Source organism: Macrobrachium rosenbergii, chromosome 56, assembly GCF_040412425.1.
Source record: "Macrobrachium rosenbergii isolate ZJJX-2024 chromosome 56, ASM4041242v1, whole genome shotgun sequence".
Lineage (NCBI taxonomy): Eukaryota > Metazoa > Arthropoda > Malacostraca > Decapoda > Palaemonidae > Macrobrachium > Macrobrachium rosenbergii.
The window spans coordinates 21656560-21680851 of NC_089796.1; the positions used below are offsets into that span (position 1 = coordinate 21656560).

The 24292-nt window shown below is 39.4% G+C and overlaps 1 protein-coding gene across 4 annotated transcripts in view; it reads left to right on the top strand.

Moving 5' to 3' along the window:
• Positions 1–311: 311 nt before the first annotated feature.
• The window catches only part of LOC136836444 (histone-lysine N-methyltransferase 2A-like), a 116749-nt gene continuing 92768 nt past the window's right edge, over positions 312–24292 (top strand). For 2 of the 4 annotated variants that reach the window (XM_067100708.1, XM_067100709.1), the window contains exons 1-3: positions 312–556; positions 4444–5436; positions 21082–21259. In XM_067100708.1, the coding sequence (XP_066956809.1) occupies positions 395–556; positions 4444–5436; positions 21082–21259 (1333 nt within the window). In that variant the 5' untranslated portion in view covers positions 312–394. Of the gene's footprint in view, positions 845–984; positions 1087–4443; positions 5437–21081; positions 21260–24292 lie in introns of those variants that run through there. The other 2 variants (XM_067100710.1, XM_067100711.1) reach the window with 2 other exon arrangements.

Below are 24292 nucleotides of genomic sequence, written 5' to 3' on the forward strand. Positions count from 1 at the left end.
TGTTAAAAAGAAGTGTATGTGTTATTGTAACATTTGGCGGGCTCCTTCCTCCCTGTAAGGCCGTCGCTTTCCTCATCCTCCACATCCCCCCTCCCCCTCCTCATTCCGCGCATTAGCCTTGTGCGCTACTGCACTTTTGAAAAGTAAATCGACATTCTTCTAAAAGTTTTATTTTCTTTTTGATAAAACGTTGTTTAAAATTTGCAAAACACATATATATACTCTTTTAAGACTATCAAAGTGTTTTATTAATAACGTAACGGCTAAGTTATCACTTGAGAAGACCGTAAAGGCCGGTGCTCGAGCGTTACTGGAACGTGCATTTTAGTTTTTATCAGGCGGGAACCGAAAAGGACCAAAAAGGCTCAACCTCATCATCATCCCAAGAACCGATATGGCAAAGTTCAGATTTCCCGGCAAAGCGCTAAAGTTGAATACAAGAAAACGAGTGAGATTTCGAGGCCGATACCCGAACAATACACCGGAGGAGTTATACACAAGGAGAATTCGCCGAGGGCTCGACCTTTTCCACAAATTATTCGGTGACTCTGACGAGGTACAAGAGCGGGGGAAGAAGCCTCTAATGCTTCAACATGGCGCCAATCCCTGCCTCCTTCGTAATCAATGACTCCCCCATTTAATTGCCTGTATTAATCTTGTATTTTTCCTTCATGTCTCCTCCTTTCAATATCACGGCATACTTCCCTTTTATTAGTGTGAACGGTGTTGATAGCATCGTTGTGGCGTCTTGAGCGTCGATACAGACGCCATGAAAACATAACGGAGAAGCCGTTGTTGTTTTCGGTTCATTTCGAGTTGCAACGAACGCTCTGTGAATTTCAGGGTAGAAATGGAGCCCCCTTGTGTTGTAGAAAGTAGATGTGTCACCCCTAGACTGTTGTGCTGACCAGATGATGTACATTTCTGTTGTTGAGTAGTGTACAAGGTCATACGTACCTTTTGTTGTTTTGCATGTTTTGTTTGTTGTGAGCTTGTCGGAACCTGTGCAGGTCACCTAACAAGGTTACTGGTCAGGCGCCCTTCAAAAACTGCAAGTTTGAATGGCGTCATGTTCACGGGTGTCTGGTGGGTTAATGCTAACTGATAAACGCTGTCAATATTCCGACCTTTAGTTGTTGGATAAATATAGGCCCATAGCCCAGCCCAGTGTTTAAATCGGGCGTAAGGAACCTGTGATACTTGATGAGTAACCCTGTTGCAGTCGTAGGTCTTAACTGAACTCTGAAACCGTGATTTTAGAACGAAAGGTAATTAAGGAGCCTAGCCTATTATCAAGGAGGATAGCGAAGCACGAACTTGTGATTATAGGCCTAGATTGTCAATGCATCTAAAGTAGCCTAGGCTACCCGAAGTGAGAGATGATAGCCTAGATTTCTGCAATTTGCAGCTGGGCTGTTTGTGGATGGTGTTAGGCTAGTGGCTTGCTCATGTGAAATGGCAGACTTTTTTTTCTTCTAATTAGAAAGTGTTAATTTTGTCCACTACCATAAGTATTGCAACCACAAACAGATCTGTGACCTTGGTCACAAGTGTATGGTTAGTAATTAGGCGAGAGAGGTCTCTTGGCATGGTGCGGAAGTACTAAATGGCTTTCTGTTTTTATTGCAGTGTTATTCAGGCTGTAGTCTATAGGCCTAGCTTAATGTGCTGTATTGCCATGCCTCTTGCTGTTCAGTAGTTAGGCTGTGACTCACTGTAACAAGGTTATGTACGGCAAAACTCTTGAAGATCCTAAAATTGTTTGGGTTTGTGATTAATGAATAGACTACTCAATATTACATCATGACCAATTATGATGATTACAGGAACATAACCAATAATGATAATTACAGGAATACAACCTACCTTACCCTACCCTACCCTACCCTGTCTTACTTTTTTTTTTTTTGGAGATGAGAATGCTGCATTTCTAAAGTCCTCATATCCTAATCTTGATTTAAAAGTGAAAAAAATATAAATTTTGTAATTTTGTGAATGTTAGGTAGATGGCCACACAAACTTGGTACGGTCTACAAAATACTCTATCAAATATAGTGGTATTAAGAAAGAAATCCTTATTTCTACATTTTACTAGTACTTGAATACCAGTAACTGCACATTTATGATGTAAATCATAAAGAAGAAAATTTATTTTTAGGTCATGCTTATAGGAATAAATTGTATATGATTTTAACATGGCCTGTGGTTAGACTTCTTGTTTAGGTGCTAGCATGCTGATATTGTGTTGTTTATATGAAATTTCTATGGTTTAATCAGTTGATAGATTGAACATCATGATTTTAGCAGCTATGGTTAATTTAAATGTAGTTGAGATATGCATGAGTTGAGGGTTCATAGCCTTCAAATACTGTAGTTATTTGGCATATGTTGGTGTAAGTCAGGTACTTTAGTAAGGCTTCAATGGCTAGTAGCTCTATACTTATTAGATTTAAGTTAGAGGACAGGGTTGGCTGCCATTTGCAAGTTTGTATTGTTTTCTGTCAAAAGAACACAACTGCTGTAATGCGCACAGGCTGCAGTTGGCCTAGGCTTTGGAAATCCCCGTATTACTCGTATTCCTAGTTAGTGTTATTGATTTTTACTTGGAATTTTGGCCTCCTTATTGCAAGGATGACAAAGGAGGATTCCTTGAATGATTGCAGGATTTTGTAATTGAAGAAAACCATTGCTGTATTATACAACATAGCTAATGCCAGAGGGGTAAAAGCTAGCTAGTTTTTATTTTTTTTTATATGTCCTTAAGCCAGATTTCCCATAGAATAACTCCAAGACTGTGCATACACAATTTATTAGGTATTGTGTGAAAGGTATTTTTATGATCCACCTATGTAAAACAGTAAATAGGAACCCAATCATACAGCCATATTAAATATGGATTATAATTTTTTCACATGATCATTACAGCAAGAATGACATATTGAGAATCTGAGTTTTTGAAGGAAACTTGCAACGTTTCAGTTCTCATTGTAGGCTGCTGTAAGTGTAATGCTATCATGATAAAAGGTAGACTTAGAAATAAGTATTTTTATTCTTTCACAATCTGAATTTTTGTCAAATTTTGCATTGTTCGTCAGCAATAGACTTGCATCTTAAATTGGATTAAATATTCTCACCCCAGATTTTAGTATTGTAGTCATTTCTATTACAGTCATTGTCAGCTCATTGTGCTATCTTTAAAATTTTTCGTAATTCTGATCTTTGCACCACAAATTACTAATTTGATGTGAGGCTCAGTACTATATGGAATTTTAGGTGACTTTTGTTTGAGACCAGTTATGGAGTAAATCGAATCAAGTAGCTGAGTTGTGGCAAATTGAGACTTGAGGCTGGTGCAAATGTTTTTGTTGAGTAGGCAGAGTGGGTCTAGTAGATTATTTGCTATTTTGAATATTTATATAATTTTTTCTTGATTGTTTCTTTTATAGTTAAGCTTTGCTATCTTTTTTTGGATCTTTCTTAGATAGTGACACCCATGGATTTTAATCTGGTATGTATCCACCTTTGCGGCATGTTTAGTACAAGCCTGTTGGGGACCACCATAAAAAAACAAAAGATTGTAAATTTCATAGAGATAATGACCCCAAGAAATAGTCCTAGATGACGACCCCCGAAAGGCCTTGGGGGTCATTATCTAGGAAGGATCCCCCTTTTTTTTTTTTTTTTTTTTTTGTATTTGCATTCCTGGCCTTGTAGTGCTATGCATTCTCATGTAGGGTTGTAGTTTGACCTGTAATAAGGATAGAAATTTTAATATTACACTTACTATTATGGTTGCTACTTTGATTTTGACTGGCTAATATTTTATCCACTGCATCAAGTACTATTATGATGATTTTTGTTTTGTACTGACAAAAGTAGGGGTGTGGTTGGGCTACTCCTGCTATTACAGTATTAAAAGACTCCTGTTTTGCCTGACGGTTTTTTTTATATACGCAAATTTAAGTAAATCTGTTTAGACCCCATTGTTACAGTAGGAGACAAATTTTTTTTATACTGTATTCATTTCGTGCTAAACAACCAGGTATGGGGATTTACTGCTCAAGCTCAGGCTACAGTGTATAACACTGTTGTCTGCTTACTTTGTGTGTATACTCTGGGGTGACATGGTGGTTATCTACTTTATTGTGGTATAAAAATGTTAGTTTGTATGTTACACAATTTACAGTAAGAGATTGTCCAAATTTGGCATTATCAGGGTACAATACTCAGCTATCTTATTTCTGAGTTATATCAATTAACATTGAGGGTTTTAGTTTCTGACAACACCCAGGTTATAAAAGTAACGTCAGTTTGATGAACATTTGTCAATTTCACTGAAGTTATTATTTATCTTGGCCCTATCAGTATCAGAAGAATTTTTGAGGAGTGAGTTGATATTTGGTCTTATTTTTTCCAAGGTTGTAATGACGTTTCCCTTTCCAGGATGAAGATGAGTTTGAAGGCTTTACAAATGGTTTGTGTAAAGAGAAAAAAAGTGTACCAACACATAAACCCAAGGCAGCGGAGAAAAAAGTGGACGAAGTGTGTTCATTTTTGGAGAAGGAAGGGCTGGTGAGAAGGACAAGGACAAGTGCTGTGGCCATGGCTGTGAAAGAAGTGAGGGAAGGGAAAGAAAAGAAGGCTCAAGCCCTTGATGAAAGAACCAGAGTGAAAACACCACCAGTTGATAGTAAAGATAAGGAGGGTGATGACAGTGAAAAGGCAGTTCCTGAAAGTGCTATGGTCACTGTGCCGAACGTTGTAGTGCCCCTTGGCCGTAGAAACAGAGTGCCGATAATTGGACACAGTGCTCATAAACAGACAAATTGTAGGATGGGTAGACAACCTACTGTTAAAACTGCGCTGGCCAAGAAATTGCTGGCGAAAGCCAAGAAAAAGTTGCCCTCCTTACCTGTTGTTGGGGAGAAGAGTCCAAAACGTTTTATTCTCCCAACTATGAGTGCCCGGTCATCAAGAATTATCAAGCCAAATAAGAGGCTTTTTGCAGACATTACTGAAATGTGTTCTACCAGCAGCTCAGTGGAGCTAAAAGCTAGTGCTGATGCAGCCGAAAGTAAAAATAGTCTTAGTTTGTCCAGTAAAAGATTAGTCAAGCTCAGAAAATCACGCCCTCACACAAGGCTCTTTAGGAGCCATGGGGCTAGTACTCTTAAAGGGTCTGAAGGTGTAGGGCGGGATCGCATGCGAAGGACTATTTCTTTGTACACTGAAGCTATCACTGGGCCTTGTAGAGGTCAGGTAGGAAGACCGCCAAAACGTATGTTGCGACGTCTAGAAGCTCCCCAGCAAGAGATGGTGGAAGGGGATGTGCCCGAGTCTCCCCAGAAATGTGATCTGAAGGAGTCGAGGGTCAAGGAGAAAATAGAAAAGTTGTTGAGATCGCCATGGGATGACAGACTGAAGCAGTCAGGAAAGGTGAGTTAATGGCCAGCTTTCTGTGCAACATTGTTGAAGTAATTGCCTATTCACTTTTTGTGTGCTGATATGCATTGTTGAAGTAAAAGCCTATTGGTGTTGTTAAATGATGAACTGCGCAGGGGTATTGAACCAACAGCTATGTATGTTGGCTCTGGGTCTTGATTTAAGCAAGTGGCTTGTCAGGGCTTCAGAGGAAATCTGCGCATACTGATATTTTGGTATTTTTTTCTATTTATAGTGCTATTGCCAACATTTTCAAAACAGTTGTAACAGCTGAAATATAATATCCTCATGCAGTAGACTAAAGAGGAGGTCAGTAATTACCTTAGTTCAAAATCTCATTATCCAGTGACTGAAACTTGTTTTAAGGGATATCTTATATATATATATATACTTTATAATTTGCAATTGAGCTGAATATGATACAATCACTTCTCTATTTCTGTTTCTAATATGAATGTTTTTTTAACCTAATCTATGTTGAAGCAATGTTTTTTTAACCTAATCTGTGTTGAAGCAGGATACAGTAACTTGGGTTTAATGGCATCAAGATGATTTTCAAATGGTAGGTGTCTGGGGTTAGTTGTCAAATTCAAAAAGTCAAGTAAGGTTTTGTCCATTTTACCCAGTATGTCAAGTGGTGCACAGTAGGCATTATCAAAGGTTAAACAAGCCCATGTAGCTTTTCACTTTTACCTCCATTCCTGCTCCGTCTTTTGAGCATTGAATGGCCAAAATTTTATAAAGGAACCAAACTGACAAACACTACTGTAGTTTTTACTTAACAATGAGAGTCATGTACTTAAAGTTGCTATAAAGATTAATTTTCTGTATAAATGTTGGTCAGTGCGTCACCGACTTATGGCAGATTCGATCTTACAGTGCTTTTTCAGCGCTGTAACTTGTTTTTTTTACAGTGGTGTAACTTGATATTGCATCACGTTACGCGCTGTAACTTGATGCAACATCAAGCTACAGAAGTGCTGATATCTATAAAACACAACTTACCGAGAAATCAGTTTACAGTACAGTGCTGGAATGTATATATATATATATATATATATATATATATATATATATATATATATATATATATATATATATATATATATACAGGTGGTCCCCGGTTTTCTGACGGGGTTCCGTTCTTGCGCCGGCGTCGTAACCGAAAATAAATGAAGTCGGAACATCGTCGAAAATCATAAGAAAACCTTACTTTTAATGCTCTGGGTGCATTGAAAACGTGTAAACTGCATTATTATTGAGTTTTACATCAAAAAAACCTTCAAATTATGATTATTCTGCCATTTTGGGGCCATATTTCTTCCGTCGGATCGGCGCGACGACGCGTCAGAACCCCCGAACATGCGTCGTAAGCCAGGAAATAATTTCTGATGAATATATTTGAAAAGCGTCGTAACCTCGGAACGTCGTAAGCCGGAACCGTCGTAAACCGGGGACTGCCTGTATATTATATATATATGAATGTATTATATATACATGCATATTGGCGCTGCCCGGCATAACTCTGAGTGATAAATCTCTCTCTGGGAAGTAATGCCTGCAGTGTACCTTCTATTGTGCGCAGTAGGCAGTACTTAAGGGTTTTTACAGTGTCCCTTTGGCCCCGAGCTGCGACCTCTTTTAAACCTTCTACTTTACATCCATTGTAACTGCCTTTCTACCACCTTTCCATCCCACACTCTCACTCCTTTATTTGATCTTGTAACTGCGAGGATTTCCTACTGTTACATCTAAATAATAAATAAAAAGAAATATATATATATACACTATATGTATACAGTAAACCCACGTATTCGCGTTCTCACTGTTCACGGACTCATGCATTTGTGGGTTTCTCTGTGGAACATATCTAGCCATTTTTTCAGCGGGAAAATTCACCCATTCGCGGTAGTTTTTACAGAAATATTCACTAATTATTGCATTTTCATATAATTTTTATGAATAAATGCAGTTTTTGTGATAAAACTATTAAAATACTCAGGTATAAGTATTTTTACACGGTTTTTCTTGATTTCAGCTATCAAAATGGGCAGTTCTAAGTGTTTTTAGAGGGGTTTTAAGCATTTGCGAATTTGACCTATTTTTTGGGGTATGGGACACATCCCCACTTAATATGGGGGTTCACTATATATATATATATATATATATATATATATATATATATATATATATATATATATATATATATATATATATGAAGATAGAAAGGCCCAGAAAACACTATTTGAATGTTGCAACCTTCTGTGCCCTGTTCACTGGTAAAATATGGACAGATGAAATGTTACAAGGTTATATATACAGAGCATATGTAGGTGTGACATTTCCTCCGATGGTATGCAGGTGACCGTTTCCTAAGAAGGCGGGGAATAAACAATACCATTGGGGACTTAATGCCACACTTATATATGCTTTGTATATATACCCTTGTAACATTTCATCTGTCCATATTTTACCAGTGAACAGGGGCACAGAAGGAAGTGCCCGAAATATATGGTTGCAACGTTCAAATAGTGTTTTATGGGCCTTTTTATCTTCATATACTGTAGTGTTACAGTAAAATATATATATATATATATATATATATATATATATATATATATATATATATATATATATAGTGTGTGTGTGTGTGTTTATATACAGGCAGTCCCCGGTTATCGGGCGGGCTCTGTTCCTGACAGTGTGAAGATAACTGAAAATCGGCGATAATAGCGCCAATCCTTGGTTATCGGCGCCGACAATCGGGGACCAGCACCGCCGATAACCAGGAGTATGTGTCGAAAATTCGGTTATCTTTTTGTCGCTAGACAAGCGCTGTAAAACCGGATCGCTGATAACCGGGGACTGCCATATGTATATATATATATATATAGTATATATATATATATATATATATATATATATATATATATATATATATATATATATATATATATATATACACACATATACACAGTAAACCCCCTGTATTCCCGTTCTCATGATTCACGGACTCACGCATTCGCGGGTTTCTCTGTGGAACATATCTAGCCATTATTCGTGGAAAATTCACCCATTTGCAGTATTTTTCACAGAAATATTCACTAATTACTGTATTTTCATATAATTTTCATGAATAAATGCACCTTTTGTGATAAAACTCTTAAAATACTCGGGTATATGCATTTTTACAGGGTTTTTCTGTGTTTAAACTATCAAAATGGGCAGTTCTAAGTATTTTTAGAGGGGTTTTAAGTATTCGTGGATTTTAGTTATTTGCGGAGGCGTGTGGGACGCATCCCCCGCGAATACGGGGCTTCACTGTATATGTATATATATATAGATATATATATATATATGTATGTATGTGTATATATATATATATATATATATATATATATATATATATATATATATATATATATATATATATATATATATATATATATATATATATATATATATATATATATAAGATTAGTGGAAGGAGCTGACAGCTACTACCTCATACATCAGAACAGAGGCTTTGGATCCTCTTTAAATAATGTAGTGAAGATGCTTAAAGGTTTCCAAAGACCAGGATAGGATGGATCCTTAGGCAACTGGGGATGCAGAAATGGAATGTTGCTATTGTGCCCCGTTAAGCTCACTCCATGTGATGAATGACCACCCCTGCCCCCCCTACCCTGTGAGTAAAGGTTAAACTGCTCTGAGATTACGGAGCATTTGTGTCTTGTTGTAGTCCTAGCCAACTAAAAACCCCAGACGAGCTTCTGTGCCATTGATTGTGGAACTTCCTTCCCACTGGGTCTGCTGGTGTGGCCGTTGTGGCTATTCCATGTCGATTTTCATGGTTGGAGGAGAAGCAGTCAGATAATAAGATTATGGCTGTTCATGGCTTTTGGATATTTAGTAATTTAAGGGATACTGTTGTTCACTCCTGGCAAAAAATCTTTTGCTTAGGCAAATTATGTTGCTCAGTTGGGAGTTGCAACACGTTTAGGATCATCGAACAACAGGGAGACCATATGTTAGTGTGGCAGTGAAAAAAGATATCCTGGCGACGAACTATGAAAAGCTTTCCATAGATGAGCGGATGCAGCGACTGTGGGAGTACTCAACCACCCCCCCCTTCTTCCTTTTCAACTGGCCACACTACAAAGAATATTGAATTAAAGCTCAGATAGAAATATTGAAACCAAGTAATAAGCAGATAACTCAAGAAAAGCTGAAATTAAAGCGCACACGTGCAAAATGCAATGTTAATAAGTGGTACGTAGGCTACAAAGAGGCATGCCCGTCAAAGTTAGGTAGTCTGAGTGTCTGTCCCTCCTGTCAACAAGAATAAGAGATAGCTAAGCTGAGGAGGGAAATAGAAGAAATATCAAAGGACCTGACAAAGGGTAAACTCAGAGTCAAGAGAAGAGAAGACAGAATGGAAAAGGAAATTGGAGACCTAAGAAGAGAAGTGATAGACCTTAGGAGAGAGAAAGTAATTGAACAACAACATGGTAGAAAATGGAAAGAGTAGTGGAGATTAAAAAAAGATTAGTTAGGACCAGAATCAGATATGAAACAGAAACAAGCACCAGAGAAGGTATGGTAGAAGAGTGATAGCAGCCAGAAAACATAGTTGCCCCCCCAAAATGAATAAACACATCAAATAGATTTGCTGTGCTCTCAGAATCAGAAGAGGAAACAATCTTAATTGGAGACTCAATGGTAAAAGAGCAGGGGTAAAATTTTGTGGCCAAAAATAAAAATAGGAGAAAAGTTAATTCTTACCCAGGTGCAGGAGCAAAGAAGATAACTGAGGTAGTGAAGAAAATCAAAGTGGAAAGTAGAAAAAATGCAATCATAGTGCAGGGAGGAGGAAGTGACTTATTTCTAAAAGATGGAAGAACTGTGCAGGGAGGAGGAAATGACTTATTTCTAAAAGATGGAAGAACTGGCCAGACAGTAGGTCTTGTAGCCAACCAGAGGGATGTTGTTGTAGAAAACATCCATGAGAAAACCGATAACAGCATTCTTGTAGGACGTCTGCCTAGAACCAGTGTAAGCCACTACTGGACTCCCTCAGCAAGGCAATAGGAATCAATGACAGACTGGAGTGAATATACCAAGAAAAGGTGTTAGGTTTTTAAACCTTTGGGACAGATTTGTAGGGAATAAAAAACTAGATAAAAGAAGTGGAACACACTTGAATTTGGAAGGAGCAAAATTACTAGGAAATCTTCTTAATGAAAACCTCTTGAAACACCTCAGTGAACTGAACATTCAAGGGAGGGAGTCGGAAAGTTCCCAGAATTTGGTTAGTAGTAGCCCTGCAGGAAACAATGAAAATAAGGGAAATGAATAAGCCACCAAGGACAAAAGAGAAGATAGAAAAGTCCCTCAGAGTGGTGCATTTTAATGCACAATCTAATTGGAACAAAGTAGATCTCTTCAAAGCATGGATAGCAAGTCAAGAATTAAACATAATAGGTATCATAAAAACATGGGTACAAGAGGCAACAAGAGACTGTAGGAAGTACCAAATAGCAGGATATAAATTATCCATAAAAGATAAACCCAATAAAAAAAGGTGGAGGCATTATATGTCAAGGACCAGCTCAGTCCAATTGTGTGTAAAATTACAACCATGCAAGAAGTAATTGGCATGAATATAAGCAGTCTAGGAAAGAAGCTAACTCTTAATACTAGTGTAAAGACCACCCCACCAACCACAAATGTCTGACAAGGAGCCGCATGCACTACTAGGACACAAAATAACAACACTTCACCATAATGGGAGATTTCATTGCAGTGGTACGATGGGACACTATGACCTCCACATCAAACGTAGAAGGAAAGAGACTTAGAATGTCAAAAATGAATCGACAAACCTACTAGAGGAAACAGCATACTAGACATCATCCTGTCAACAGAAGATAGCATAGTGTCTGACATTTCAGTAGGTGCAACTCTAGGCAAAAGCGACCATAGAATTATTATATTTCCTATTAATATTCGCCATAAAAAAAGAGAAGATACTAAAGAGATTAGACTACCGTCAAGGAGACTAAAAAACTAATGTATGTTAAAAATCTAGATTACAACAAAAACACAGACAGGTAAGTACTGGGAAGCCTTTCTAGAAGAATACACAAAAAAATGTTCCAGATGTATACCATAAAAGCAAATACTAACAAATGGCAACCCTCAGCCTAAGTGGTTCAACAGAGAAATTAATAATAAAATGAGAGACAGATTGCACAAATCAGTGACTCCACACCCAACACCAGAAGAAGCAAGCAAGCATAAAGAACTCTGTAGGATGGTGACAATTTAGTAGGAATGCAAGGATAAATGAGGATAAGAGTGCATCAGTTTGTAAGGAAAACCCAAGAGAGTTCTTTGTGCATGTTAATAGTAGGAAGCTAATAAAAAATAGCATGGGTCCCTTAAGAGACAATAAAGGAAACCTAGTGAACTTAGACTTGGAAAAAGTAGAGTTACTGAATAAGTTTTTTACTAGTGTTTTCACAATTCAGAACACTACCACAATCCCTGAACCAGCTATTAAATATGAAGGGCTAGAACTGCTTGACAAAATAATATTCACAGACGACGTTAAAAACACAGTAGAAAAACTAAAGTTCAATTCTGCTGGCCCGGATGGGACTCATCCAAGGGAAATTAAAGAGTTACAAGAGGAGATAGTTACTCACGTAAACTCTACAGAAGAACCGCAGAACAATGAAAGGCACCAAAAGGAGGGAAACTAGTTATGTGCCCTCAGTTTACAAAAAAGGTCCAAGAGAAGAGCTAGGAAATTATAGACCAATCTGTCTAACGTCAGTCCCTTGTAAGGTTTTTGAGTCCATAATTGCAGATCATATTGTGGATCACACTGATAGAAACAACCTGTTGTTTAGCAGTCAACACAGCTTCAGACAAAACAGACCCTGCTTATCAAACCTCTTGGAGTTTTTTCATAACGTACTGTGTATTTATGACAGTAGTAGAGCAATAGATGTACTCTACTTAGATTTCCAAAAGGCCTTTGACAAAGTTCCACACAAGAGACGAATGACAAAAGTTGGAGCTTAACCCTTAATGTACAAATCCCCTCAATAGAGGATCTAAACCAGGGTTTGGGTGGTGGATCAGATCCCATCTGAGAATAATATTACCCGCCATATGATTTTTCTGTCAGCGGAAAGGTTTAATACTTCAGTAGCCATAAATGGATGTGGCAACAAAAAAATTCAGCTCAGCCTCTGATCGTGAGCATCTTGGGAACTTAAGTATTGTTCTTGACTTGGGTGGAAATATCTTGCTCCTTTCCTGCCATGACTTCTTACATTTATTTGCTCACCTTAAACTATGCCCAGGGATTACTGTTGGTTGTAGTTCTTATCTTTTGATATGATGTCATTATAGTTTGCAATTTTGCAAGAAATATTAGAAAAAGCATGTATAAATCCCAAAAAGTAACTGCATTTCCTGATCAGTATTTACATATTTTACAACAAACATGCTCAGAACTTTATTTACTGATTTTAGTTTTATCTGTTATGATACTGTGTGATTGTAATTATAATTTACAAAAATAATGTAATATATTAGAAAAAATTTACGGAGGTGTTTTTGTAAGAAGTATTTACACAGAGGTTATATATAGTCATTTTTATGTGAAAAGTAACTTGCAAGTAATTACGCAGCTGTGGTTCTGACCTCGGCAGCAAATTTCAAAGTTCGGCTTGGCCCAGCGCGCTTCTATCGTTTCTGTGCATAGTAACAGGTCCGCCACCTCCAGGACTCAGGAACAACCAGAGAGCTCATTCGTTTCCTGCGGCTTCGATCAACATCAGTAGTTTTACATAGCTGCTTCATTGCTTTTGGCTAGTTATTTGTCTGGTCTTTTGAAGTAATTCAGGATTTGTTGTTGTCGCTTTCTATCATTGATGAATTATTGTTTCTAGTTAACTTTAGGTATTAATTTAGTATTTGCTTCTGTTCTGAGGGCTGTAGAACTAGGTTAACCAAAGTTTTCTTGATTCTCATACAAAATCATTAAAGTGTAGGGGGCAGAATGTAGTAAAATAATAATGCTTGCATAGAGTGTCAGGTTGGGTGGATAAGGGTGAAAACCTTGAAATCTCATCAAAACGTGGAAGAAGATAGGAAGGGAAAGCCAATACAGATTCTGCTCCTTTGGATAATGTAGGTGATAGAACACAGTACTACTACTCCCAATTCTCCTGTTTCTCCATTCTAAGTCCTCCTACTTTACCATCTACTCTTCCAGGTTCCCATGATTCGCTCTTAGTGCCACTGCCTGCCTCGGATTAGATTTGATCAAATTTGGTTTATTTTCTAATACCATTATGGAAATGGGATTGCTATTAGATCTCTAATGAAAGGATGAATAATGAAGTGCAGTGAGGCTGAGATGTTGAGAGGAGGTGGCTGTCTGTTCCACAGTGTTCCTAGGCGAAGGTTACAGTCACTCCCCTTTGCGGGGAGAAGAAATACTGGAGGTCAAGAGGCTGGTGTAGTTTGCCGAGGCAGTCGAGCCTGTCGTTTGTTCCAGGCTTTGACTAAATGCCATTGGAAAGGCATTCAGTGCATCAGCTTTCATCAGTTTAAACTTCCAGGCGAAAAGAAACTCCATATCTCTTCTCTGTTTTCCGCCCGCTCAAGAGATGTGCGGATCTTGATACCTCTCCTCCTCTGGCTGTCAAGAGTACAGGAGCTAGCCTGACTCCTTCTGCAGTTTTCAGGACCATCCCTGCTTCTCAGCTCATCATCTTCATTGTTTGGAGACAGTCCTGGCACTACCAGCATTCCTAGCGCCAGCTTCTTCTGAGCGCCCGCTGACTCAGCCAGCTTCAGCTGATAGCGACGCCTAGCGCCCACCATCTTGAGCCAGACATCTGCTTTTGGCGCCTGGCGCCAACTCCCGAGCCAGCCAACAGCCGAGCGTAGCCTCTGTTTTCACGGCGCCAAAGTAACTCTTCTCTTAATCCGTGTCGTCATCATTGGTTCAGAAGGTGGGTAGCCCCTCTCCAGCGTCAGTGGCCGAGACTTGTAGGTGTTGAGGAAAACCTCTTCAGTTCCAGAATCTGAGGATAAATCTGTCTCTTATCTCTTCAGAGGGGAGAGAGGTTGTTCAGTAGATGGCCCCCCTCTTCCAGCTTACTCGTCTCCTTGCCCTTCCCTCATGGATAGCTTTCCAGATTTCTTCATTCCTGCTTCTCCTACTTCTCCAGCTTCTACCTTCCTCTTAGAAAGCAGTCATCAGAGGTGCCTGGTTACCCAAGCTAGTTCTTTTCCTCACTCCTCGAAGATGGCTCTCAGAAAAGTTAAGCCTTGGCTGGCTGCTGGAAGAGGCAGGGGTAAAGCAACATTCGTTTTTCCACCCAGCAAATTGTTAAAGATGAGGTACTCGTTCTACACCACCGGGGAAGCTCCTCCCTTGGAGGTTTCTGCCTCCTCTTAGGGGGAACTTCCTCTCGAGTCTGGTGGATTCGGCTCGTAAATTTCCATGGCCAAGTGTCTTTTTTTCCTCATCTGAACTGGATCACCTTATCAGAACATTTTAAGGTGTTTCAAGATTTTTAGATTTCTCGATTGGGCCATCGGGGCTCTAGTGAGGAAGATTGAGGACTGTCCTGATCTTGCCGAAGATTTTGCCTCCAATTGACTGGGAGTTCTTTTGTGCTCAGATGGGGGCAATTGGAGACGGCTCTTTGGAACTAGCCTCCCTCTTTTCTATAGGCATCCTTTAGATAAGTCTCAAGTCACTGTAAAGGAGATTCTTTCAGACTTGCAGAAGTCTACTACTGACTTGTGGCACAGTCACTAGATGTCTGAGGAGCCTCTGCCTTCCACGTTAAGATTGTTCTCCCCTCTACAGCCTCAGCCCTTTTGTGTGGAGAGACAAAAACTCAGTCTGGCCCTGATCAAACTTGCAACCCCTTATGAAGTCCAGTAAGACGTCTTACTTCAAGACCAACCCCAAAAAGTGAGAAGAGGAGCGGATTCTCGGATGGTCAAGGTTCTCAAGGAGTGCTACGCCATTCCTTTTGAGAAGAGCTCCTCCTTTAGTTACATCTCCAATCGCCTTGACCACCTGTTAAAAGGTTCTACAAAATTTTTTGGCCCCTCTCAGGAAGTTGAATCCATTTTTTTTTTTAAAGGGGGCAGTGGAAGAAGTGTAGATCTCCACTCAGAAGGTTTTTAATCACATTTTCGTAGTTCTGGAGCCTTTGGGGGCCTGGAGGCTATTTCTAAATGTCAGCGCCAGATGTTTAAATGCTGAACGCGAAGTTTCATATGGAAGCCGTTTAGTCATGTCCTCAATACAACAGGGGGACTGGATGGTCACCCTGGATATGCAGGATCCGCGTATTTTCACGTTCCGTTCATCCAGACTCCACGAAGTTTCTACGCTACATTTTCAGGGCGGTACTACAGTTTCTGGCCTATGCTTGATTTGTCAACAGCCCTGCAAGTTTTTCCTGCGAATCCCCTTACTCCTCTATGGCATTGGCTTCACCTTCTGGGAATCAGCAGCAATTTATACCTGGGATGATTGGCTTCCCGCTCATCGTCCCGGAGGGAAAAGTGCTGAGGAGGACTTGAGCTCTCGCCTGACTTAGGAATTAGGCATTCTCATAAGCGAAAAGAAATCCTTATGACACTGACTCAGGAGATTCCCTATTTAGGGATGGTAACTGAACTCTCCCGGACTTTGGGCTTTTCTGTTGCCCAAAGTCAACAACTGCTTTCAGACTGTCAGTCAGTTCCTTGCTCTTCCTTCCTGCTCGGCAGTACAAGTGGATGAGTCTTCTAGTGACCCTTGCTTCAGTAGAGCAGTTTTGTAAAATTAGGCAGACTGCATGATGCCCTTTCAGTTTTCCTGAAAGTGAACTGTGCAGAAAGACCCAACCAGACTCGTCTTCTCGATTCACGTCAAAAACCAAAGAAGGATCTCCATTGGTCATGCCCAGAAAGGAGCTTCAGGGCAGAAGTCTCTTCTCCCAATCCCAGACCTTCAATTTTATTCAGGCGCCTCCGACCTGGGCTGGGCGCTCTTTTGGGCAGCTGGGAATTCTCTGGAACTTGGACTATGTTACAGCAGAAGTCTCATCAGGACTGCAGTACAACAGAAGTCTCACATCAGGACTCGGTACAGCAGAAGTCTCACATCAGTAGCAAGGGCAAGAACAGTTCCATTGGGCCTTTATCTTTCTTGGAATCAAGTCTCGGCAAAGGAAGATAGTAGTGCATGCAGACAACACTTCTGCATTTTCTTACATGCCAGAAAGAAAGCAGGGCCACACATTTCCTTCTCACTGTTCAAGACTTTTTGAGGATCTCCTTCTTTGGTGGAGGAGAATCCAAGTCACTCTTGTCCAGCGCTGGTTCATTCAAGGGAGAATGGGCAAACGTTATTTGAAGCAATTAAGCCGCCTCAAACAGGTCCTTCTGACCGAATGGACCTTAGACCACATTAGTCTCGACCAATCTGTGGAAACTATGGGGCAAACCCCACATGGATCTTTTGCAATGTCAGAAGTCACGTCTTGTGCTCTCTTGCTCTCCAGTCCCGGATCCTCAAGCATGGGGCACAGGCGCCATCTTTAGGCTGGACGGCTTGAATGTGTATGCCTTCCCTCCCGGGGAAATGATCAGGAGGTAATCAACAAGTTGTCGCATCAGAACACCTCCATGACCTAGTCCAAGCTCCTTTTGGCGAACAAGGAATGGTTCCAGACCTGATTCAACCCCTGGTGGATTACCCAGACTCCTTCCACAAAAGCAGTGCCTGCTCAAACAACCTTTCCAGATTCCACCAGGGTTTGTCCTCTCGGCCTGACAGGCTTTAGGCTGTCAGGCGCCTTATCAGAAACAAGGCTTTCAAGACAGGCTGCAGAGGCAATTCGAGGAGGTGCAGGCGGCGTCTTCTACAAAAGCTCTACCAGTCAAAAATGGGCAGTCTTCAGAAGGTGCAGCCCCCTTAATAACGTCTCTTCTTCAGGACATCTGGAATTAAATAGCTGATTTTTATATTCCTGAAGTTTCATCAGGAAGTTATGGAAACCTCTACCATCAAAGGGGTATAGGTCGATGCTCCTTGATCTTTAAACACAGAGGAATGGATCTATCTTCTAGTCAGATGTCAGCAGCAGTCAAATCCTTACGATCGTCTAAGAAAGAAAGTTCTACCAGGCGTCTCTTGGAACTTAGATGTTCTACTGAGATGACTTTCAGGTCCTCAATTCTAACTTCTCATTCTGTTTCCCTCAGAATCTCACCAAGAAGATTGTCTTTTTAGTGGCTCTTGCTATTGCCAAGCGTATCAGTGAGTTACAAGTGATAGACAAGTAGTAGGATTTGTGCAGGGATGCACTCTGCTATCTCTCTTGGTTTCCTGCACTTAAAAGAATAGAAGACCCTTCCAAACCCTGGCCTAGATCCTTCGCCATCAAAAGATCTTAAGGATGTATTCAGACCCTGAGGAAGAAAGAAAGCTTCTCCCTGTCCAGTGAGGTGTCTCCCAGGTACTACCTTTGGGACGGAAAAGATTCCAAAGGACTTGGATCTCAACCTCTGGTGCTCTGTAAGAAACTCTGTTCGTCCACTCTCCAAAAATGCCATATCCTTTTTCTGAGAGAGTTGATATCAAACCCTCTCAGATCCAGGAGGAAGCCTTTCCGTTAGTTAAGTTCAGAGTAGGGCAGTTGCTTCCCTCGCATTTAGACATAACTTGTCTCTCTCTAGAGACCGTGTTTGAAAATTGTAATACTTTAGGACCTTTATCCGTGGCTGGCATGGTGCTGGGAGAGGAAGCAGAGGTAGGGAACTCTCTGTTCCTTTGCTATCCACTCTCCTTGACTTGAGGTTTTGAGTCTATGGGAAGCCTGGGGGTACTTTGTACCTGGAGTACCCACCAGTTTTGTGTTATTTTTTAATGGTTTGGGTTATTGTTTTAATTCTGTGGTGTACTGTAGGTGATAGTGTTATTATTTTGTATTCTGGTCTTCGCGTAGGGCAAGAGCATCTTTTAAAACTTTGTCAGCATGCAGTGTACTTCCTCCGCTGCAAAGTTCCCACTAATGTAGGGGCGACCCTTGGCTACACTGCCATGCCCACTGCAAGTTGAGAGAAGCGCCGACCAGAGGCAGTACCTACCTGCAGCAGTTCTCTCAACAGGTAAGGAAACAACAAACGTATTCAATGTTAGCAACCATTCTATTTCAAATTCATTACTTAATGCTTTGGAGTAGAATATGTCCATGGTCTTTCCCATCTCCCAACAGTGTGGAGTCAGCTATGTAATTACTTGGTAAGTTACTTATATAGAAATATAAAAATGACATTTTTATGATAAAGTTTCATATATACTTACCAAGTAAATTACATGATCAGAGACCACCACCCTCCCCTTGCATGGACATTTGAGCGTGAAACAAATTGAGCTCTCTGCTAAGTTGTTCCTTTGAGTCCCAGATAGTGGGCAGGACCTCGTCATCTACACACAAACAATAGAAGCGCTGTCACACGAATTTTGAAATTTTAAGCTGCCGTAGGTTAGGAACCAATAGCTATGTAATTACTTGGTAAGTGTATATAAAAACTTTATTTTATCATAAAAATGTTGTCTTTCAACTTCCCGTGGAAGGTAGGGAAAATTTTTTAGACTCTCCCCTGGTTTACGACGCTTTTCAAATATACTCATCAGAAATTATTTCCCGGTTTACGCATGCTCTGGGATTACGATGCGTCGTACGCCAATCCGACGGAAGAAATATGGCTCCAAAACTGCAGAATAATAAAAGTTTGGAGGTTTTTTTTTTTTATGAAAAACTCAATAAAAATGCAGTTTACATTGTTTGCAATGCACCCAAAGCATTAAAAGTAAGGTTTTCTTTGGATTTTTGATGATTTTCGACGATTTTACCGGTTTACGACGATTTTCGGTTTACGACGCAGCGTAAAACCGGAACCCCCGTCGTAAACCGGGGACTGCCTGTACATAATTAACCCGTCCTTTAAGGGTTAAGCTTAATATTGTGCATTGCAGTGTGAAGTAGAAAGTTTTATACATGTTCAAATATTAGCTTGTTCTGTTTGATAGTATGTATTTAATTTTAGCATATAGTGTGGCAATGATACAGTACATGCCTACAAAATTGGACATAAAATATTCAAATGATAACATTTTTTGACAACTTTCCTCAGTCTATCGCTTCTTCATTTGCTGCTGCCTGACTTACTTTCATGGGCTTACCACATTTTGATTGTAGATTGTTATGGCTTTTCATAGTGAGGAGTATTATGAAATGAAATATCTATTACATTTGGAGTGGGTGGAATATAGTATGCAATATCCTTTGAAGATTACAATTGTCGGAAGGTGATGGTATGCTGAAGTTTTCTGAGCCTTGTTAATGTAGCCACTTTTTTTTTTCTAGCATTAAGTTTTATGACTATCTTGTTTTGTTTGGGTATACAGTATACCTATAATGGCAATCTTTGAGGTCTAGCAAGCTTTTAAATATATTAATGAATTCAGTAATAAATGTAGTCATTGTAAATCATAAAAATACTTTTCACTGCATGTGAGCAATTTTATATAAAGCGAGTAGCTATTGTTTTGAACAATCACTTTGGAATTTCCAGGTCAGAGATCTGATGAACATTTCATCTAGATCTTGGTATGTGTGCAGGCCTTAATAAAGTTATATTGCAGTAGGCACCAGTAATATTTCTATGCATTGTATTTGGTTGCTGTATAGTGATTTAAATTAACACATTTCATGAAGTAATTGCATTTATTCCAGTTCAGTTGAAGAGTGATGCCTTGTGTAATGGCTGTGTGTTAATCTAGATACGTATGCTGGGGTAATCTGTCTTTCAGGTTTTAGTAGGTTTCTTCAGCTAGGAGATCTATTTATGATTAAGGGGGTTGTAGAAAGATCATGGGGAATGAATTTTTATGTAATGTAATCCCAAGTTATAATCATTGCGGTATTTATCATGGAAGTACCTGTAGTTTGTATTTGAGTAATTTCATTCGTTACAAAAAAATAGAGGAATTCTTAACTTAAAGAGGACCATGTTTTTTTCCTAGAGATTCACCACTTATGTCATTCATTGTAAAATATGAGTGGATCTGAATATAAAAATTTAATATGTATAGGCAGATCTAAGTGCAAACACAAATTGTGACAATGTTGAGGATGGTTTTCAAATGTCAACTGGGATTTATCAATTGAGGCTTGTTTTGAATCGCATAATCAACATATTAAACCCATATGATACAACCTGAAAACAGTACAATAGAGATTTTATAATGGTATAAATCAATACAATAAAGATTTTATAATGGTATAAAACTTAATTCGTAGGTATGATGAAAGTAGATGTCAAATATAACACTAAACAGTTTTCAGGAAGTGATGTTGTGGTCCCTAAGGACAATGCACATGTCAGTTTAAGTTGATTTAATATTTAGGTTTGAGTAGTAGCATTTAAGTTATGAAGTTTTTAATAGTAAGCTTAGTTATAGTTTTAATTTTTAATTTTTTTTTATTTTTTATTTTTTTTATTTTACACAATTCCTTTTGTACATGTTACTGTCAGGGTGGAAAGGGTGAAGTGGATGAGATGATGCCAGCTCCTGCCTCTACTACCTCGCCTGCGCTGTCTGCCTTCTCGCGCAACATTTTGAGAAAAGCCCGTCTGAACTTGAATAAAAGCACTCTTCAAAAGATTCGTAATCCTGATTCCCTCCAGAGACTTATACCCCAGTCTGATGAAGGTAGGTATTTGCTCTCATATCAGGAATTTAATTGTATGTTTTACAATACATGTATATAATTTATGACTGAAGCTACATAGTCTGTGTATAACTTGAACTGCTTACTTATCTATGTCAACATTTGCAACTCATTGCATTATTTATAAGAAGTTATTGTAGATATGAAATTGAGAGAAATATTCTAGAAGCATTTTATTACTGCACAATCTAGAGCAGAACAGTAATAAGTGTATAGCACCGAAGGTCATAACTGCTGTGTTGCCACCATTTTTTGGCTTTGTTTCTTGATCAGTGCCACCATTTATGTCGAGTTATTTCATGACTGTTGCCACCTTTGACATGGCAGCATTTATATGACGTTTTGTGTGGATTCATGTTATTGGCCAAAAGTATATCCTGGAGATTGGTTTACAATTCTGAGTGGGACCTTCCTGCGACTGAGGTTCTCCTGACATTGTTTGGATTTCATCTTGATTAGACCCAGAAAAGGGAAAATGTGAGTTGACCATTGTACAGAAAATAACTGAAATAATCATGATGGATTAGATTTGTAAGTCTTGGATGGTTTCTCAGTTTACAGTAACAAATCTGTACAATTCTTAAATTAGTGTCAGAGTAGATTGATATTTTGTTTGTTTATATATCTGTTAGAACTATTCCCTTCTAAAAGTATAACAGTTGAGATAGCCATTATGCTGGACAACAGCAGTCTTGACATCTGTTTGTGGTCTACTTGAATGGGGGGAGTAATTTGTTGCTTGTGTCTGGCGTAGTCTAGTGTGACCCAACTCATAAGCAGGGCATAGAGTTTATATGATAATTGAAATTAATACTAATTCATAAATAAAAATTAGTTGAATTATATCATCACTGTAATCATAGAAACTGTTAAACATTGCATATTGAAGATGACTACCTAATATATTGTTGATAATTATTAGCTTGCAGTTACTTGTAATTGTAGCATCACTGTTTCTCACATAAGGCATCATTCTGACATTTCTCTAATTGTCTCAGATATGCATATATTTGTTTTGTGTAGCCTATTTTAACAAAACTACTTTGTTTACATATATCATTGTGAATTTCAGTCTGCACAAAATTTCACTGTTGTGCATCTTGCAGTTCAGTATGCAATTATTTTTACACCTTAAGGAAGCAGTTTAAATTTTTTGTAGCAAAAAAAAAAAAATAATAATCAAGTGTGAGTTGGATCCATAATTTAAAAAGTAGTCGAGTCAACATACGCATTAATGTGTAAGGAAAGTAGCATCCCTGTCGATATTCTTACAGAATTTTAGAGTGCCATAAAAAAAAAATCAAAATTATGTATGATTGGATCAGCCACTAAAATTATTAAAGAGATACCAGTGCAGAAATAATGTAAATTTTAGCAACTAAAGGTTATAGAACCCCTTCAATATTTTAATCCCAAAAATACCCTTGCACTACACATTTAAACTTTCCAAAATATGTGAAGATGGTAAAATGTAAAATTTCATATAAGTAACATACCAAGTAATTACATAGCTATAGTTTTAACCTCAAAAGTGACAGCCTTTTATTTTAAAATTGCGGTAGCACTTTGATAGTTAGGTAGTAGGTGACAAGCCCCACCCCACTTAATGGGTATTATTTGAACATAGTTGTTAGTGTCATTCTGTTTTTGCCACACAACAGTTAACATCATAGTATCTGCTGCAGCTTTCCACCGATTTTTGTTATTTCTTGCTGAAATCAGTGAAGTATTGTCGCTTTTGGTAGCCATCAAGCTTTGTTTGCATTTATTAGCTTTTTTGAAATTAGATATGTTTGATTCTAGTGTTTCTAGAGGTGAAGGCAAGGATGAACTAGATTGATTAAGGTATGTTATGATTCACACACACTAGGTGCAGTAATTGAAGAGGGTATGTCCAGGGAGAATACATGTGATGAGTGCAAGGACTGGAAATGAGAGAAAGTGGAAGGTTCTTGAATCTCACCTTAGTAAGTTTGAAAGTGGATAGGAGGAGAAAGGTTGAATGCTTCCAGCGTAGAGCTTCCGTTAGCTTAGATCTTTCCCCTAAGCTTAAGTCAGGGATCTTCTTCCCCTGTTCCCTCTTCCCTATTCCCATCCCCTACTATCAATACACTCATTCTGTGCCTGGCTCCCATGCTTCCAACCCTGACACATTGCAACCTTTTGAATCCAGGTTTGATAAGAAGTTGAACGGCAGTGCATACTGTGTCAGACATGGGTGTCCCTGAAAGTCCTAATGGACAAAATTGTTCTGTGATAAAGCATTCAGTGAAGGGAAGTGGAGTAGGTGGCTACTGTCCCGTTGACCTCTAAACATGTGGGGAGAAGACATACCGGGAGGGGTCCAAGGGAGGCTGTTTCCACAGGTAGTTGTCCTCACCAAGCCTGTATGAGGACCCCAGGTGTCAACAGACGGCCGTTGGAAATTCCTGTCTCTGGATGTGTGCATCGTGTGTTGTCAAGTTTGATTCCAATCCAGATTCCACAGGCGCTTGATTCGCCTCAGCCATTGAAGAGGCACACGGACAACATCGGCCGCTCTTTCTTAGCAGTCAACAGACGCTGCAGTCCACAGCCTTCCTTTTCAGATCCTCCACCTTGCTCCGGATTCCTTCTCAACCCATGGAAGTATTCTCTCAGGAACACCCTTCCGCTAAGCGCCTCCTTTGGTTCTCAGGCGCCAAAGGACCACCCGCCTGTCGCCCATCTGTCTCTCCCGGAACACCCAGCACCACCTGAGCGTCCGGCGCCAACCCTTCATCACCAGTCTACTTCTGAGTGCCAAGTGCCCGCCTTGGCAACAAGATGAGCTTTCTTTGGCACCCATCAAGCAATGATTGTCTGAAATCATGAGCTTCTTCAAGGAAGCTCCCGCCTCCAAGCCTGCTCACGACTTATCCCTCGTCTCCGATCACTTCTGAAGAAGAGGAGGGGTTCAACTAGACCCTGCTCCTCCTCTGGCATATGCAGTTCTCCTTTTCTACCTGTTGGCTTTTTTTTTTTTTTTTTTTTTT